Source organism: Podarcis filfolensis (genome assembly GCF_964270895.1).
Source record: "Podarcis filfolensis genome assembly, chromosome: 4".
In the NCBI taxonomy this organism is placed as follows: domain Eukaryota; kingdom Metazoa; phylum Chordata; class Lepidosauria; order Squamata; family Lacertidae; genus Podarcis; species Podarcis filfolensis.
The window spans coordinates 82,739,529-82,759,180 of record NC_139607.1 but is presented as its reverse complement, the minus strand read 5'-3'; the positions used below and the strand labels follow the sequence as shown (position 1 = coordinate 82,759,180).

General features: G+C 43.3%; 2 protein-coding genes across 3 annotated transcripts in view; both read right to left on the bottom strand.

Annotated features, from left to right (window-relative positions):
• The window catches only part of ALKBH8 (alkB homolog 8, tRNA methyltransferase), a gene marked incomplete at its 5' end in the record, with an annotated part of 247,603 nt that overhangs the window by 163,605 nt on the left and 64,346 nt on the right, over nucleotides 1–19,652 (bottom strand). The window lies entirely within an intron of this gene.
• Nucleotides 4,304–19,652, bottom strand: part of SLC35F2 (solute carrier family 35 member F2) — a 28,985-nt gene continuing 13,636 nt past the window's right edge. The window contains exons 4-9 of one of the 2 annotated variants that reach the window (XR_014547000.1): nucleotides 19,045–19,204; nucleotides 15,446–15,602; nucleotides 12,923–12,975; nucleotides 11,011–11,165; nucleotides 5,128–6,902; nucleotides 4,304–5,058 (exon numbers count right to left, since the gene is read on the bottom strand). Coding sequence is in view for 1 of the 2 variants with exons in the window: in XM_083609223.1 (XP_083465349.1) it covers nucleotides 6,654–6,902; nucleotides 11,011–11,165; nucleotides 12,923–12,975; nucleotides 15,446–15,602; nucleotides 19,045–19,204 (774 nt within the window). In the remaining variant the exon portion in view is untranslated. Of the gene's footprint in view, nucleotides 6,903–11,010; nucleotides 11,166–12,922; nucleotides 12,976–15,445; nucleotides 15,603–19,044; nucleotides 19,205–19,652 lie in introns of both variants that reach the window. The other variant, XM_083609223.1, reaches the window with a different exon arrangement.

Sequence of the window (19,652 nt, the reverse complement as noted above, 5' to 3'; positions counted from 1 at the left end):
CTGTTCTCACAGTAGTCAGCTGAATGCCTTTGAGATGCAGTTTCCAGCAACTGGTATTCAGAAGCCTACTGCCTCCAACAGAGGCGGTACAACACAGCCAGAATGGCTGCTAGCCATTCATTCTCCATGAATATGTCTAACCCCCTTCTAAAGCCTTCCAAGGTGGTGACCATCACTATCTCTGCAAAAGTACAGTGTGGGGCTGTTTAAAAGCCCTTTTGCAAACAGCCCACCCCAGCTTGCAACCTGCCTCTGCTGCCCACCCACATAGGCTTCTGAGAACTGTGAGCAGCAGCAATCTGAGGCTGTCTCAGCCCAACTTGATTACACCCTGGTTCCACCCAAATTGGCCCAAATCGGGTCAGATGTTAAAGAAATCCAGTACTTAATGACGGTAATTGACTCATACATCATCGTGCGTTTGCTCCATAATGATCCAGAGCAAGTCGCAATGAAAAACAATGCCGGGTCCTCCAAAATAACAATCAGATTCATCCAGCATTATTTACTGAAGGCAAATTAGCATAAGTCATAAATCCAACTCTTTCAGATTGGCATCTCCTTAAGAATCCAGTTGCAGCAAAACCTTAACTTAATAAGACTAAAACTTAGCACCTAAGCATACTGTGTACAGATCACCAGACAGGAACAAAATAGAGAGAACCAAGAAGGAAAGGGAGAAAGTGAGACCAGGCTCCTTCATTATAGGCAGCATGGCCTTGAGAGAGAGAACTGGGCCAGCGTAAACAGCTGCAATCAGCTTCTCTGAAGAAATAACCCAAACATCAGGAACCTTCTGCTTGTTTCCAAGCAGAATGGAAACTTACCTACTTGTTAGTTAGAAACCTCTGGTTTATATCACAAAGAGAAAGTTCCAGAATCTTCTTGAATCAATAGATTTCTACAATTTAAACCAATACTTTCTGTACTTCAAAAATGCAAACCATGACAGTTTTGCTGTTTTGTTTTACTTATTTACTTGTTTCTATCCTGTATTTTCCTGCCAACCTAGCAGTTTGAAAGCACATCAAAGTGCAAGTAGATAAATAGGTACCGCTCCGGCAGGAAGGCAAATGGCGTTTCCGTGCACTGCTCTGGTTCGCCAGAAGCGGCTTAGTCCTACTGCCCACATGACCCGGAAGCTGTACGCCAGCTCCCTCAGCCAATAAAGCGAGATGAGCGCCACAACCCCAGAGTCGGTCACGACTGGACCTAATGTTCAGGGGTCCCTTTAGCTTTACCTATCCTGTATTTTAGGGACACGAGTTAAAACACAGAACCTAGGACTTGCCGATCAGAAGGTTGGTGGTTCATTTGAAATATTTGTTTGTTGGTATTGGTGTATGTGAAATGAAAACTTACCGCATTTTTCGTCCTATAGGACGCACTTTTTCCCCTCCAGAAATGAAGGGGAAATGTGTGTGCGTTCTATGGGGCGAATGCAGGCTTCGCAGACCTCTCCGCAAGCAGCGGGAGCGCTCCCGCTGTTTGCGGAGAGTTGCCTGCATGCCGAAGAATGCGCGCGCTGAGATCAGCGCGTCCAGGCTTCCCGGACCTCTCCGCAAGCAGCGGGAGCGCTCCCACGGCTTGCAGAGAGCTGCCTGTTTGGGGGCTGGGGTCGGGGGAAGCTCAGGCCTCCCCTGCCTCAGCCCCGCGCCTGGGGGGGAAATAATTTTTTTCCCTTTATTTCCCTCCCCAAAAACCTAGGTGCGCCTTATGGGACGGTGCGTCCTATAGGGCGAAAAATACGGTAATAAAAAGAATATTTTTTAAAAAAACACAGGTCGGCGGTTCGAATCCCCGTGACGGGGTGAGCTCCTGTTGCTCGGTCCCTGCTCCTGCCAACCTAGCAGTTTGAAAGCATGTCAAAGTGCAAGTAGATAAATAGGTACCACTCCGGCGGGAAGGTAAACGGCGTTTCCGTCTGCTGTTCTGGTTCGCCAGAAGCGGCTTAGTCATGCTGGCCACATGACCTGGAAGCTATATGCCAGCTCCCTCGGCCAATAAAGCAAGATGAGCGCCGCAACCCCAGAGTCAGTCATGACTGGAACCTAATGGTCAAGGGTCCCTTTACCTTTATCCTGTATTTTATTCCATGAACTGCCCTGAGATCATATGATGAAGGGTGGTATACAAATCACATACATACATACCTTTTGCGGGAGTGTATTCCATCTGGGAAACCCAGCCAGATGGGCAAAGTATAAATAATAAAATTATTAAAACTATTATTATAACTATTTGCTGTGTGAAAAATACCTCCTTCTGTGTGTCCAGAAATTTCCAACATTCAGCTTCCTTGGAAGTAATATTCCCAAGCATCATCATATATCTTGTACTGTGCTCTTCTCTGCACTTTTGAGTTCTACTGCTTATGAGAGTGGTAGAAATACTTTTCTCTATCTGGTTTCTCTACAGCGTAATTTTATAGACCTCTGCCATGTCTCCTCTTACTCACATTTTCTTTAAAACACCCAAAATGTTGCAACCTTTCCTCATAGGGGAGCTGCCTAATTGACTGATGGGAATTTGCAGCCGCAAGTGTGTTAATGGGCACTAGGTCAGGTGACTTATTTAAGAGATGGTTGAACAAATCCAGGGCAAATCAACAACTGCCAGTTATGTCTAAATGGAACCTCTAATTCCAACACAGCCAATACAACTTCGGGTACCAACTGCTACGGAGCAAATTTTCTGCTTGAAGGCTTCCCAGAGGCATCTGTTTGGTGGCTACAGGAAACATGATGCTACCTTTGGTCAGATCCAGCAGGGCTCTCCTTCTGTTATTTTCTTAAAGGCAGAAACATACAATCAATATAATTGCATGAAAATGCTCTTCCTGGACCGTACCACTTCAGATTACAGGAGAGATATGCGTGTCATACTTTTTTTGTAAGCCTATATATATCCATATGGCAGATAAGTTGCCATCTGTGGTCTTCTTCACTGATAAATAATAATAAAAATAATATGCTTTTATACATGCAAGGTGTTCCTTTTATAAAAAAAAAATCCTACAGGAAGTCAAAGATGCAATTCCACCTCCCTGCAGTTTCAAGTGGAAGAGTCCAGCAAGAAAGAGAGGCACCTGCTGTTCTTATAGCTCAACTGAGAGGCTGTGGCATATGAGAAATTGGGCAGGTTTCCCATGAAAAGTCTTTCCCTGGAATCTACCCAGCACACGCAGTTTCCCATTTCAGTTATTAAGCGTTGCATCCAGAATGTACAGAAGTGACAACTGCACCTGAACCCAGCCTAATTATCTCAGGAAATGTCTCTACAGCAAAGCTGGACTTGCTTTGCTTTGCTACAGCTCATGTTTACCTTTCCAGCTGAGCAAACGCACACCCTCTCCTGACAACCAGGCACTTTGCTAAGGGGAAATGGTTCTCTGAGTGCCATCTTGTGGCCAGAAGATACTCTTACAAAATACTGAGCACCCATCTAACGTGTACCGTATTTTTTGCTCTATAAGACTCACTTTTTCCCTCCTAAAAAATAAGGAGAAATGTGTGTGCGTCTTATGGAGCGAATGCAGGCTGCGCAGCTATCCCAGAAGCCAGAACAGCAAGAGGGATTGCTGCTTTCACTGCGCAGTGATCCCTCTTGCTGTTCTGGCTTCTGAGATTCAGAATATATTTTTTTCTTGCTTTCCTCCTCCAAAAACTAGGTGCGTCTTGTGGTCTGGTCCGTCTTATAGAGCGAAAAATACGGTAATTTCGGGCTCGACTCCACATTAAGGCACACTTTTTAGTTTCGACAACTTTTGCAGAGCATGTTTCTGGAAGGGCAAAGGAAAGTATTCACTAGCGACACACAACAGGGATGGGGCAACTCAGCCAGATGGGTGGGGTATGAATAAATAAATAAAAATATTACCATTCTTATTATAAGGAACCTAAGCCCCTCCAGATATTGTTACGACTCCAACTCCCCTCAGTACCAGCCAGCATGGCAAAAGATAAGGGATGATGAGAGCTGTAGCCCAAAATTTGGAGGGCCAGAGTTTCCCCACGCATTACAGGCAAGCACAAATTCTGAATTACAAGCTCACCGAAGAGGGGAGCAACCATAACTGATTTCTTTGTGTATTTCTGATGCACTGGTGGAGTGTATTCTTGTGAATTTGCTTGGATAACTTTTGATATATTGTAAGGCAAAGAGAGGGCCAGGAAGCTCAAAATCGTTCTCTCTGGGCTTAATCTACCTCACAAGGTTGTTGTGACTTATAAAGGGGGGACACCATTAAGCGCTCTTTTGAGGAAGGGTGGAATAGAAACGTAATAAAAAGGCCAGCCAGAGATATACTGAACATCTATTTATTTTCCATCCTTTAAACAAAACTTTAATATGAATTCCATTCCCATTTTAAACATGCTGCCATGGAACTGTACAAAAAGGGATCCAAAATCATCTCACTGTTTATAAACAGCATAAATCTGTATATAATATATTGATACTTTGTGGGGGGGGACACCCATGTATATCAAAAGAGCAGGGTTACACTGTGGTCCTAAACAAGTTGAACTGAGAGGCTAACTGAGTTCAAATGGCACTTAATACTTAATAATGGCTAGGAGGAGTGCAGCTCAAAAAGGAGAATAGCAGCCCTGGCACAAACTCCTCTGAATTAATAGTTTCAATGCAGCAGATTTCAGCCCTAAATATTTAGTTGATGAAATGAGCAACTCTCCTCAGATTCTAGTCAAACTGGGATAATAACCATCTCAATAAGGACCCAGCCTAAAAAGCAACTTTATCACAGTGTTGTAGGATCAGCTTCCAGTATTATTATTCAACGGCGTTGGGCTTGAACTATTGTTCAAAAGCTATTTATAACAATAATATTATGGCACAGCTGGAGAAACATTAGCACTGATCCAGAAAAAGCAAGGTAACACCCACAAACAGAAGAGAGTGCTGTTGCAGAGAAGTTAAGTTGGGGAGAGCATGAACATCATATCCAGGAACTGGGAGTATCACATGTCACCAAACACCTGCTGTCAGCTCCATTAGAGCCAATCGTTGATGGTGATGGGGAACATGGGGACGAGACCTCTGCCCTCAGTCCTGGTACCCCCTTCCTCTTAACAACTGGTGTCAGAGCTGATGATCTGATGCAGGCACATGGCTTGCTGTTGAACAGCACTGGAGGGTGTGAAAAAGCTGCCAATACTACAGTGCTGATCCAAACCTTTAGGCACAACACGTAGACCAGTTGAATACTTTAAACAGGACCAGTAAGTTGTTCGACTGGGAAGGGAAAGCAAGAAGGCCTAAATCAAATACCTTCTCCCCGGAAGTATTCAACCTGTTTTTCCTAGAGCTGGCAGCTGGATTGGATTTGGAAACGATGGACACAGTTTTGGGCCTGTGACTCATCCAAGTAGGGATACACGCATAGAGATCTGTGCATCCTAATCTCTCGCTGGATAGGGGCCCAAATATTGATTATGCTTCGACAATATACATGGTTACAAAATGTGCATAGGTCATGTACAATTGGTCCTGAAAGCATATCTTATAGCTGCAGAGATGTACACCATTAGGCAAATTGTCAGTGAATATATATATATATATATATATATATATATATATATATATATGGGGGGGGGCTCAATACATTATTTATTGTGGCGAAAAAGACTACCTTCACATTTCCAAAAAGCTGATTTACACACAGGGGATTTTGCGTTCCTCAAACTTAAAGCACACCAAGTGTTTACCTGCTGAGCTCTCTGCCACCAGAAGGGGCGTGGTCTACTCTAAAGTATATCTGAGATCCAAAAGGACGAGACAATTTAATGAAGACAGAAACAGTGCCAATAGGGAGGCAGGCTCAGTGCATCCTTTAATTCAGATGGGTTCATCCCAGGTTGCTTCAATCAGCATCCGTTGCCGGTGCAACCAAGTGCAATTTCCCAGTCTCCAAGTGTTAAGGTTCAATTAAATTATTGCAAAGATGATGAACAAACTCTGAATTTTAACTGTGTAGGAGTAGGAAATGGTTAACCAATTCAGTTTTTTATATATATAAAAATGTTTCTTGTCCTCATCGCTTAATATTTAAAGACGGTTTCTGGCCCTCATTGTCTAAAGACAGGGATTCACAGCTCTTCACAGATGCCTTTCTGTCTCTCCCTTTACAGTTTCCAGCTTCTCTTTCAGTACTGGCCATCTAACCTGTTTCAAGTCTCTCTTCCCTCTCTTCTCCTTTTGCCAGTCGTGTTCTTGCCAAAAATATTCCACAGTCCTTCAACGTGCAAACCTTGGACATTGGATAAATTACTCAAAATGAGCCATGAGTGCAATTTGGTTTCTTTAGTGTTGATTTCTCTCTCTCTCTCTCTCTCTCTCTCTCTCTCTCTCTCTCTCTACAGAGAGCATTGTTAGTCATTCCCTTACTTGTCCCTACCTTTTTACTTCCCTGTCAGCTCCAAGGACAGATCTTCAGTGAACATGACTTGGTACAGGTGGTTCGACTAAGGATCCAGCCCTCGTTATCTCGCGGTGAAATTCTAGACTTTGGCATGACCACAAACTCCACCGTAGGCACCTCTCCAGTTTAATCCAACCTAGCGCAGCATTACATTCATTATCTTTTGTTTACTGACATTTCCAAAGTAATTCCAGCAGCTGAGAGGCTGTGCGCTTCACAAGACGGTTAGTTTTGTGTCTAGCGCCTCCTCTGTCTGACTTCCTTCCTTGCTGTGTTGTGTAGGTGAGACGATGGACACATTCAGGTGGTTCTCTTCAATTTTTAAGGCAAGATTGTCAAACCCAGTACTGGATCCCAGAGGCAAGCTACTCGAGACGGCCTCTGCACTGCGGGTCGGCGTTGAGCAATACATGATGAATCCCACCATTATGACAGCAAAGGACAGGATATACAGTGCTGAAAACTGGTAAAATAAGAAAAGAGAGGAAGAATCAGGGCACCTGTATAGACAAATGCCTTGCGGCCACAAAAATCACCTTAAAACTCAATTTTATTTGCCGTGGCTTTGAACTGAGCAGTAATACAGGACTTTTATCTGCTTGGCATTGTTTTCTGCTGCTTTCTACCGTGTTGCCAATTGTTCTAAAGTATTTTTATTGTACGTTTGTATTTCAGAATTGTTTCAGTGGTGCCTGTTTATATACTTTTTAAAAATTGCCTTTAGCCTGGACACCTCTTTAAATTGCCTGAGGGTGGCGGGAGGCAGAGGTGTAGTAATAATACTAGTATTAATAATGATTTTATTATTTATATGCCACCCATCTGACTGGGCTGCCAGGCTTCCAAAAAAAATAGTAAAACAGAACCAGGCCACAACATCGCAACACCTTTTCACTTGCACCTTTTCCACTTAACCCAAAAGGCCTGTGAGATTCGGTGGACAGGGAGAGATGGAAAATTATTATCTCTTTATCATAGCTACATTTACCCCCTTTGCTCCCCTGCTCAAACTTACTGCCCACCTGACTGTTCGTCGCTGATGCAATGACCAGTGTCTGAGCAAGGGAAAGGGAGGGCAGGGAGGGAGGTGGGAAGAGGAAAACAAGACCTCTATTTTCAACACTTGGCCCAACCCACTGCTCCCTCAAAACAGGGCATGGCCTCTAGGAGATGAGGAACACATCACCCTTCCCAGGAGGCCCTGTATTCTGTCGACTGCAAAAGACCCTCTTGTTTGTCCAGGTCTTTGGAGAAGGCTGAATGTTGCTGATGGCCGGCTGTTCCTTGTGTGTTGTGCCATGAATTCTGTGTTTTAAATTATTTTATTGATATTATGTTGCATATTTTCAAGGCTATAATTTGGCTCTTTTCTCTGTATGCTGCTCTGGGCTCCTAAGTGTAGGGTGCAAATATGATCAATTATCATCATCATAGCTCCTGGGCGTTATTTTTAAACTAGGGGATACCCCACTGTCAATCTGCTGGTACCAGCCTTTAGCCTTTGCAGAGAAAAGGAGCCATCCTTTGAAGAAAAACTCCACCCGACCTCCTTTTCTCTCTGACTGTAGGAACAAGCAGAGCAGAAGCAGCGCCCAGTTATCTGGGACTTCTGAGATAACGGGCAAGGTCTCCATGGCATATCTGATGTTTCATTGTGTTCTTTTATATTGTGCTGGAAGCTGCCCAGAGTGGCTGCGGCAACTCAGTCAGATGTGAGGAGTGTAAGTAGTAAATAATGATGATGATGATGATGATGATGATGATGATGATGATGATAAGGAAATGGCTGTAGTAGCACCACTGCACCAAACCCAAAAGATGGAGGTGGCACTTTATCACCATCCCACCATGTTGTGTAGCATCCAGCTGGAACCCACCCAAATTAGGGGAGAAGCTAAGGTATCCCTTGCCAAAGTGATTGGCTAATGGATGCTGTGGGAGTCCTGGTCTGGGGCCATAACTATCCCAGCCATCTATTAACACAGGAGAATGCAATGCGGGGATTGGGAGGGTAGTGCCCTCCTGCGATTTTGGAGTACAGCTCACATCACGGGCCCCCACATCTAGGGGGCCACATTTTCTCCTGCTAAAAGTAAAAAGATGCACTTCAGGAAACCTACACATATTTATTCTGTGCTTCTTATGAATGCAGCCGTTTAGAATTAAGCCTGTCTCCCTGCCTCCTTAGGCCTGGCTTCTGTCTCTTGGTCGTGTTAGAGAGTGACAGAGTGCTGGGAAAGTTCTGAGGGCTGGATCTTGTAGATTTAGATCCCCATCGCTGCTACCAGAGGTCACAATCACCATTTGTGCAGAAGGGCACAATGTGCAAAAACAAAATCCTCTTGCTTTTATTATGTGTTTTGACTTTGTTTAATTACGTATTTTCATTTTGCATTTTTATGCTGTGAACGTCCCTGAGATCTTTGGGGGGAAGGACGGTATTCAAATTTAATAAACAAATGAATAAAATAATCCTGTGGGCAGCAGGATTGCTAAAGACCTATAAGGAACACCTAATGCATATTAGTCACACATGTGGGTTCACTGCTCACTGAGGACTTGCCTGCTAGAATGAACCCATCATTCAGTAAATAGAAACACAAGCTGCCCTTATACCACTAGCCCATCTAGCTCAGTATTGCTGACAGTGGCCTCCCGGATGTTTCAGACTCATAGCTGTCAACTTACAGATTTGAAAATAAGGGACCAGCAGCCTCGAAAATAAGGGATCAGCAGCCAAAATAAGGGATCAACAATTACTTTGATAAAATACATATTTTGTTGTGTGCAAATGGCTTTAGATACCTATTAGGTCCATAAATTACCATATAGCATATATTCAACACACAAAAACAGCAACAATTTGTTGTTGACAAAGGACAGCTGGACATAGAAAGGTCCCCATTACCTTCAGTAGCTTATTTAAGGGACATCATCAATAAGGGACAGCAGCAGGACATGGCGCTGGGATAAGGGACTGTCCCGCCAAATAAGGGACGTTTGACAGCTATGTTCAGACTACAGTTTGTATCTGCTCCAGCCACCATGGCCAGTGATTAGGGAAGATGGGAGTTTTAGCCCAAAATATCTGGCGGCACCAGCTGGGAAAGGCTCGTCTGTGCTACCAGGCAGCCTGTTCTCCAGGGTTTGTGGCATGAGCCTTCCCAGCCCTCCCTGAAAATGTTGAGGTCTAAACCTGGGACCTTATGCATACAAAGCATGCGCTTGCCAGGCAGAGGCATGAAAATTCATCAGCATCATAGAATCACAGAGTTGGAAGGGACCAAGAAGGTAATTTGCTCCAACACCCTGAAATGCAGGAAATCTTTTTGCCCAGCGTGGGGCTCAAACCAGCAACCCTGAGATTAAGAGTCTCATGCTCGACTGACTGAGCTATCCTGCGGGCTGAAGGGCAGGTGACTGACTGAAGCTTTAGAAGTGTGGAAAGTATGCCCTAATCCTCACAGAAACTTATTGGTCTTAGAAGCAAAGGCTGCTACTGGCTGACTTGGCCAGGTCTGAATGTTCCAACACTAATTAACTTAATGCGTTTCCCATGGATTCGCTTGTTTCAGAATGGTTTGCCTTTGCAATTCCATCAAGCAGCTCAGTCTGTGAAGTCAGGGAGGAAAGAGCATGTTAACCATATTGCATGCAATTATTAACCTACATACGCAGCAGACCCAAGTATAATTAACTTTCATCCTGTCATAGATAATTGCATGGTGCACTTTGTCCCTAAATTCACATCTATAGCAAGACTATTAGGGCCAATTAAAGTCATGCCTGCATGTCCATGCCACAATTCTGTAAGAGTGTGGAAAGAAAATGCCATTGTGATATTGAGCACAAAATTCTGCCCCAAAAGTACGCTTGTGTGTGTGTGTGTTGTTTTAGAAGCAAGTTCCTAGACCTCATACTTGCAACAATATACTTGAAATAAGTGGGCAATGCCTATTGATATAACATACTGAGGCCCAGCGCCGAGGGCCTTCTGGAAGTTCCCTCGCTGTGAGAAGCCAAGTTACAGGGAACCAGACAGAGGGCCTTCTCGGTAGTGGCGCCGCCCTGTGGAACACCCTCCCACCAGATGTCAAAGAGAAAAATAATTACCAAATTTTTAGAAGACATCTGAAGGCAGCCCTGTTTAGGGCATGTTTAATAGGTTATTGTATTTTAGTTTTTTGTTGGAAGCTTCCCAGAGTGGCTGGGGAAACCCAGCCAGATGGGCGGGGTATAAATATATTATTATTATTATTATTATTATTATTATTATTATTATTATTAGCCAGAGGAGGCACGAGACGAGGTTTCTGTGTTCTGCAAAGATCCCAGTCACTCCCCTCAACTATCACCACGAGGCAAAACAATGCAGATGGCCAGATAAATTATGCAAAGTTAGAGAAATTATGCCAATTGATACCTGTGACAGAATTTTGCTGGGGTGGGTGCAGAATGCTAATTATTTTTAGCACAGAGCACGGACAGCCCTAGTTTAGATGCTAAGCCACAGAAATAATTCTCGAACATAGCTTAGCCCCAAATGTCATTGATCTGAAAAACTTGCTCACCTTGTAGTCGAAGAGAAAGAGCCCAAAGAAGAGGCTGTAGAGGTCAGCGGTCAGAATGCCCAAGTTGACGGATGTAGCGCTGGTTACTTTGATCACGACTGGCATGAAGCTGTACAGTCCGAACATGCACAGTGCAAAGGCCAGGAAGAGCAGCACTGCAAGGCAAGTTAAGGGCTTAACATTTAAGGCACCAAATGCTGCTAATAGCATAAAAGTGGGAAAGAGGAGGACAGTGTATTCTCAGGAGCATTAAACCCGTACAGCTACAGTGAGATAAGATGATAAGAGAGGAGCACTCCATGGTTGGACAAAAGGCCAAACTATGCCAGCATCCCATGCATGGCCATCTAGATGCCTGCTATGGGAAGCCCCAACACAGAAATTAAGAAATTAAGTGTTGGTGCTGACCTTTAAAGCCCTAAACAGCCTCAGCCCAGTATACCTGAAGGAGCGTCTCCACCCCCATCATTCAGCCCAGACACTGAGGTCCAGCTCCAAGGGCCTTCTGGCGGTTCCCTCCCTGCGAGAAGTGAGGTTACAGAGAACCAGGCAGAGGGCCTTCTTGGTTGTGGCGCCCACCCTGTGGAACGCCCTCCCATCAGATGTCAAGGAAATGAACTACTATTTGACTTTTAGAAGACATCTGATGGCAGCTCTGTTTAGGGAAGTTTTTAATGTTTCATCTTTTATTGTGTTTTTAATATTTTGTTGGAAGCCGCCCAGAGTGGCTGGGGAAACCCAGCCAGTTGGGCGGGGTATAAATTATTATTATTATTATTATTATTATTATTATTATTATTATTATTATTATCACAGTGGTACCTCGGGTTACAGACGCTTCAGGTTACAGACTCCACTAACCCAGAAATAGTACCTCGGGTTAAGAACTTTGCTTCAGGATGAGAACAGAAATCGTGCCCTAGCGGCACAGCAGCAGCGGGATGCCCCATTAGCTAAAGTGGTGCTTCAGGTTAAGAACAAAACAAAAAAATAAAAATTTCTTTCCAGTACCACCTTAAAGACCAACTAAGTTAGTTCTTGGTATGAGCTTTCGTGTGCATGCACACTTCTTCAGATACACTGAAACAGAAGTTGCCAGATCCTTCTATATAGTGATCTGGCAACTTCTGTTTCAGTGTATCTGAAGAAGTGTGCATGCACACAAAAGCTCATACCAAGAACTAACTTAGTTGGTCTTTAAGGTGCTACTGGAAAGAAAAAAATTTTTTTTGTTTTGTTTTGACTATGGCAGACCAACACGGCTACCTATCTGTAACTGGAACTAGGTTAAGAACAGTTTCAGGTTAAGAACAGACCTCCGGAATGAATTAAGTTCTTAACTCGAGGTACCACATTATTATTTATTATTATTATTATTAGTAGTAGTAGTAGTAGTAGTAGTAATAGTTCCCTTCTACTCTTGTTATTACTCGGCAACTACTATTCAGAGAGGTACATTGGCTCTGAATCTCCAAGTTCTGGGCAGGCCATTGTGACAAATGGTCACTGATACACTTATCCTCTCTGAACCGTGCTCTCTTTATGTCTGTTGTGTCAATCAAACTGACAGGATGATTCCAAGTTCTAGATTATGGAACAAGGAATGGGGAGGATGGAAGGTTACCTCTATCCAGTTCCTCCAAACATGATTTTATACGTGCATCATGATTCCTTATCCCACACCCCAAGTTGCCAATTTCCTTAACCAAAAAAGCTCCTTACAAGACACCCACACAGCTTTTGGAAGTGAATAGGAGAACCTGGGGCCTCTTTTACTAATTACAAGTATCGCCCTATTAGGGACTGACCAGGGTCTGAGCAGCTTTCCAGGAACAGCATGGAGCCCCACCCCCACAGCTACATGCAAAGCAATTGCAAGGTTATTTGCTTCGGTGTTTCAGAGCACACATACCGACTTTCCAGTTCCACTGAATAGAAGCAATGTCTTTATGTTCCACAATGGCTCTACAGGGAAGGTGGGAGAAAGGGGAGGAAAGAAAAACACCAGCATTAAAATATGGGGGTGTGGTTTTCATAACGATCAACAGTTAATTATAACAGGCATTTAGGTTATGGATCAATCCTATGAAGGCTTTCTTTGAAGCAAGCCCCCCTGAATTAGGGAGACTTACTCCTAAGGCAGTGGGCATTGGATTACAGTCTCTGTGGACAACACACACAAGAGTAAACTTCTGGAACCTTAAATGATGGAGAGGTTTATTAGGGTGCAGGTGAGGTGCAACACAATGTTGCTCCTTGTTCGTTATTTCAGCAACTCTATTCCATTCCCCTGGGCCTAGCGTCAGAATTTCATGGCTACTGACCACACTGGACTGATTTGGGGCTTCTTCCCACTTTGGGTTTTTCCCCTAATGGTTTTTGGTACTTCTGCAAATCTCTGGGTTGCCCCAAGCCCACTGATATCTCCCTCTTATGTATGGGTGACACCATTTGGGCTACGCAAGTAGTGACTGGAATGAGAGGAAATGTTCCACCTGAAACTGTGTTGACTGAAGCCCACTTTATCGGCTATTTATTTTATTAAAATTATTATATTCCACCTTTCGTCTGCTTGATGGAGCCACAGAAGCAGCTCATAAACTTCAGTAAAACAATCAAAAGACAGCATAATAATCCAAAAAACCAACATTAGCAATCCAAGAAAAGCTGAAACAGGCTATCTCCTTGCTGAATCTGAAGTGCTGATCTCCAGGCAGTGACCAGCAATATTAGGACCCTGCTAAGAATATCTTCAGGATTTGAATATAAACCCATAAAATAGCCCCAAGGCTGCAATCAGCGCACAGGCCTACGGCCACTTGTTTCTAGCGAATGCAGTGTTTGGCTGATCAAGAACAGAGTTTAATAATTGAAACATGTTTTTTCTTGCTGATCCATTAACAACAACCAGGTCATATTTGGCCTTAGTTAACTCTGTGGGATTAAAATGGTAATTGAATCACTCCCTTGGGAGAATCAATACTGCCTCATTCAAAGGCATGTTTGCATAATATTCGTCTTGGCTGGAACTAATTCATCATCTGCTGTAGATAAAGACTTATTTTTTTAAAGTTGCATTTAATGCTTAGATGGTTATACAAAATGGGACCTGCAGCAAAATGTTGCAGTGTCATAGAATGGCAGAGTTGGAAGGGGCCACCAGGATCATCTAGTCCAACCGCCGCTGCAATGAAGAAATATTTAGCCCAACATGGGGCTCAAACCCACGATCCTGAGATTAAGGGTCTCATGCTCTACCGACTGAGCTATCTCAGTGTGTGGACTTCTCCTGTTCAGTGTTCCAGTTAAAACAGCAACGCCTTCTTCCAGGAAACTCAATTTCATTCCACTCAAATTTTCCATCCCGTTTCCAGCCCCACCACTATCAGTTAGCAAACTGTGCCGACTGAGCATGCTTGGTCTTCACTGGATATTTTTGGGGCAGGGGGAAGGGTTTCCATTCCTATGTACTTATGCAAACCTTGGTCCTTCCTAGAGCCTGTAATACTGCCCTCTCGCGCATGGATGGTGCATTTTCGGCCACATAAGGATCAATACTTGTAGAATGAGTTCACCATCAGCATATGGGATTACTTTAAGAAACACAATTAAGGGCCCTTTGCCAACTATCAACACCGTAGCTTCAAGTTTCACTGGAAAGATGCATTTCCAAAATAGGGTGGTCACTTTTTCTACGGACAATGGTGCCTTTCAACACTACTATAATGGGCAGAAGTCAGTCAGGTGAACTGATCTCAGCATGGAGAGATGAAGCAATGGGAAGAAGTGTTGGGTTTGTGCTTACCACTCAACTGTAAAAGATGCAAAAACTCTTGTCTCTAAAAAGATGGCAACGTGACCCAGAAAAACAAGATCCCGGCCCAGAAATGATTAATCCCAAGATTGTCTTTAATCCTACATCTAGTTCATTGAAAGTCAAGGAGATAATTTGCATGAATAATCATTTACAGGATTTGGAATTTCAAGGGACAGCATGGACAGCACGTAAGCCACAAAACGAAAGTTAAAGACACACCAGGTACGAGAAGAACAAATCAGGTAAATACTTTGATGCCTAAGGGTACAGGTCACAACCCAGAGATCCCACCCTATAACTTTATGTTATTTTTGATACAGAAGATAGAAGAGGTAAGCAAATGAAAGAGATGGTGGAGCGAGGTGGGGAGATGAGTAAGAGAAGCGATGTCTGCCTAGTCTCCCAATTTAGGAGAAAATTGAAATGTAAAGGACTTCTCCAGGTTGCATCCTGGCAACCCCACAAGATGCCTTTGCTCTTGAACAGGTTAATGGCAATGCTAGCAATGGATTACTAATAACACACCCACCAATTCATGGAAAGGAAGAAATCATTCTGTGATGCAGAAGGTTTTTTGTTTTCTTAATTAGAATTAAAGTACGTATAATAGATCCTTACAGCTGCAGACCGCTGATAATAGTCCCAAACAAGCCCACCATTCCTAGAAACTCCACTCTGCTCAGATTTTTCACAATGTATTCCTCACTCACATTCGAAATGGCATATAAGGAAGCACCAAGGAGGACTAAGACATCGCCGATCACCACGTCGGTACCTGCACAGAAAATATAAATTGACACGCACAGAAAGAGGGAGGCTGCTGTAAAATCCAACTTGCAGGCATTTTTAATGGCAAAATCAGGTATAAGCACACAGATCATTTTTCCAACTGTTTATTCTTTCCTCCAAGGAACTCAAGGTCTCCTCCTCCATTTTCTATATTCACAGCAATGCCATGAGGTAGCTTAGGCCGAGAGTGAGCGATTGTCACCACCCTGTGAGCGTCATGGCTAAATCGGTATTTGAACCCTGGTCCTAGTCCAATGGTCTAACTACTACACCACATTGGCAACTACTGAAGTATTTAAAAAAGTGTGTTGGGTACTTGCCACAGAATCTATTTTCTCTTTCAGCTCAGAAGACATGACTGTGTTTGGACATCATGATAAACCATAGTTCATAAACCATAGTTTATCATGGTTAAAAAAAAACCTGCCACAAGGAGATAAGAAGTTTCTTTGTTTTATCCAATGCTGTCGTTCTGCTTGAGCAACAGCAGACTTCTACTTGTGCAATGGAGGATCCTCCTCCTATCTGCAGCCTCCACACACCATCAAAATCTGCTCTAACGGGGGGGGGGGAGGAGGGCTGGAGCAGATTTGGGGTGGGGAGAAGAAGTCCCACTGCTCTGGTGGAACTCTAGGCACATACACTGAATACAACTCCCTACTTCCAATTAACGCCCACATTTGTGTCCGAACTTTTATTATTATTATTATTCATTTAATTTAATTTAATTTCTATACCGCCCTATACCCAAAGATCTCACTGTGAGGAACTCTACACTGTAGTTAATTATATATCATGGTTTGAAGTCAGCCTGTTTCAAACAAGTCTTCGTCCACTGCTGACCATCAGATCTTTGGGGAAATCTGAATTCTAAACAAAACCTTTTCTGAAACATGGTTTTGTGGAATGTTTAAATACTGTATTGGTCTGGATATAGACTGGACTCCACCCCACCCCACCCCAAACCTGGCTTGGGATGTAAGCCTATGTTTACGCTTAATTGTGGGTCAGGATATCTTGTTTTGCTGCCTTTGAAAAAGATCTCTGTTTCACGGTGCGGCCTACATTTGGGGGCAACTTATTTTCAGACCAATATGTACTACCTGTTAGTTGGGCACTTTAGGAAACCAAGCAAAATGTAGTTAAGGGAAGAACAAGACCTTAAGTTTCCCCTCTTACATTAACAGCCTAATTTAGCCATTTTGTAAAAAAAAAAATCAATACATCGATCTCCGTAAGTTCTCAGTAAATTCCTAAATGGATGCTAAGAGTATGACAGACCCTTTTTCGGTTTGCTTTTGGAGGCCCCGGGATTTAGAACTGTTTTACTAGCTGTAACATGATCCAGTTGTGGGATCTTGCTCAATATCGAATCAATGCTAAAAAAAACGCTGCTCTTATTAGAGACGCAAGCTTTTTCACCCTGGCAGGGCTCCTGTTGCTTTAGCCAGCAGAATTTGATGCAAGTTTTTCCTATTGGCATGGCTGGGTTGTGGATTTCTGCCTCTCACACTGCTGGAGATTTGCCAGGAAACTCTGGGCCTTTCTGAGCAGAATGGCTTCAAATCTAGGATAGACTCTCCAACTGGAGCAAACCTGTGGAGCCTGAATGGCAGGTGAGAAAGATCTGACAGAGATCATTGCTAGGTTGCAGGTACTGTGGTTGAGAGGAAGCCTTCGCCCAAATCCATAAAAGGAGAAGCCATCATTATGAAAGCATGCTCAGTACATTTCCATTCAACAAGGAAATACCGTATTTTTCGCTTGTGGTCTGCACCAGACCACAAGACGCACCTAGTTTTTGGAGGAGGAAAACAAGAAAAAAAATATTCTGAATCTCAGAAGCCAGAACAGCAAGAGGGATCGCTGCACAGTGAAAGCAGCAATCCCTCTTGCTGTTCTGGCTTCTGTGATAGCTGTGCAGCCTGCATTCACTCCATAAGACACACACACACATTTCCCCTTACTTTTTAGAAGGGAAAAAGTGAGTCTTATAGAACAAAAAATATGGTAGTTCTTTGAGGTATTGTCAGCACTGCATTGGATGCTCACCAGGCCTATCCCGACTCTGCATAAAGTAGCTTCAGACATTCATTTATTGAAGTATTTCATTTATAATACCTGCCTGTCCTACTACAAGGTAGGAGACAGGAAGTTCTCCCCCAGAACAGAACAGAACAGAACAGGCTTTGTTTGAAGACCCAAGATAATGGAAGTAACTCTGGGAGACTGGTCCCCCAATAGATCTGAAATGTTGAGCTAAATTTCCTGCCCTATAAAATAAGAAAAAAGCTAGCAATGTCCCACCCATGGCCATACAGCAGGGGCAGTGGTATATCCTGCTAAATAACTGTTTTTAGGAAAGCTTGTCTTTAACATCTGCTCTTACTGGGGATTTTAAAGTGTATTTTATGTAAACTGCCTAGAGGTTTTGTTGATTAAGCAGAACATAAATTGTGTGTGTGTGTGTATGTATATTAATTAAATTTCAGAGTCTTGGATTTTAAGATTACTACTTTCTTTAGAGATTTCTGTCCTTTGCCAAAAAATACTCACAGGGCAGTTAACAAAAACAGGGTAACATGAAACCCTAACGAAACAGAAAGATCACACCAGTTCTCATGAACTGCATAATTAGTAATAATAAATAAATTACTTATCCTATCAGACTCTGAAAGCCCAACAAAAAAGGTGGTGTTTTACCTGGAATCTAAAAGAATATAAAGATGGGGAGAGATGTACATAAGTTAACTTAAGAAAGTTTGTGGAAGGTTTCCTGCCGTCTTCCACTCCCCCAGCCCCCTACATTTTCCAGGAAGGCTCCCAGAGGCACTTCCCAAGGGAGAGAGACAGAAACCTTTTCCTCTGTGAACTTCCTTACCTTAGCATCCAAGCCAGAATATACATTTCAGAACCATGCAGTAGTCGGCAACACATTTTCAGGCACTCTGATTCCATGCATCTTTTTATTTTTCAGCCAGTGATACCAAAAGCCCTAGCACTTCAGAATTCAGGCTTTCTCAACTAAGCACAGAGCAGCTAAGAACACTGATAGGAATTCAACACAGTACTAAATGTTGTAGGTGTGCAAGACCCCCCTCCTGCCCCAAACCTTTTCTGGGTCCCCCGCCCCCTCCCCAACCCTCCAGGAGCAGACTTAGGGGGTGTGAGGCGATTCACAGGGCGGAGGAGGAGTGCCATTGCGTAAGAGGGCCTCATTCTGTGCATTCAACAGCTTAGTTGAATCCCGCCCGTATATTTCCCCATCGAAACAAGAACATGGTTATTATTTCCTAGAAGCAGAAATACTTGACATATTCTGGAATTACTGAAAATCTGATTCAGAGGAAGGATTTGAACACTCAGAGGACTCTCCCATGGACACAATGTTTTTTGCATTTCACCATGACGTTTTCTCCAGCCCTTACCTTCCCCATTGTGCCTCTCAGCTAACACGTCCGCACCGACCATGGTGCCGACTCCCAACAGGCAGACAGCAACCGCAATGAAATGGATCAGTTTGTATCTTGCGCGGAGGATGAACCACGATAAAGCCATCAGCACAGGAATCCCAAAGCAGTCTAGGAGCTGCCGTGTACAGAAAGGCATAAAGTCCGGTCATAAAAAGGGCACATGAGGACTAATAACTCCTCCAGGTGGCAAATATTCAATTCAATTTTTTTTTTTAACTGAAATTTGGAAATACAAAAGATTCATATCGGATATCTTTGCATCAAGACTAAAAAGCTAGCCTAAATAATCTAAATAAAAACGCAGAGCAGTAAGAGTAGGCATAGGCAAACTCGGCCCTCCATATGTTTTGGGACTACAACTCCCATCATCCCTGACCACTGGCCCTGTTAGCTAGGCATAATGGGAGTTGTAATCCCAAAACATCTGGAGGGCTGAGTTTGCCTATAACTGAGTAAGAGGGAGAAGAAGAAAAAAAGAAAGAAAAGAAAGATGGGGAAAGAGGGAAAGAGAAAGAAAAAGAGGAACTTCCAATTCTTTATCTGTCAGCTGTAATAATATAGAA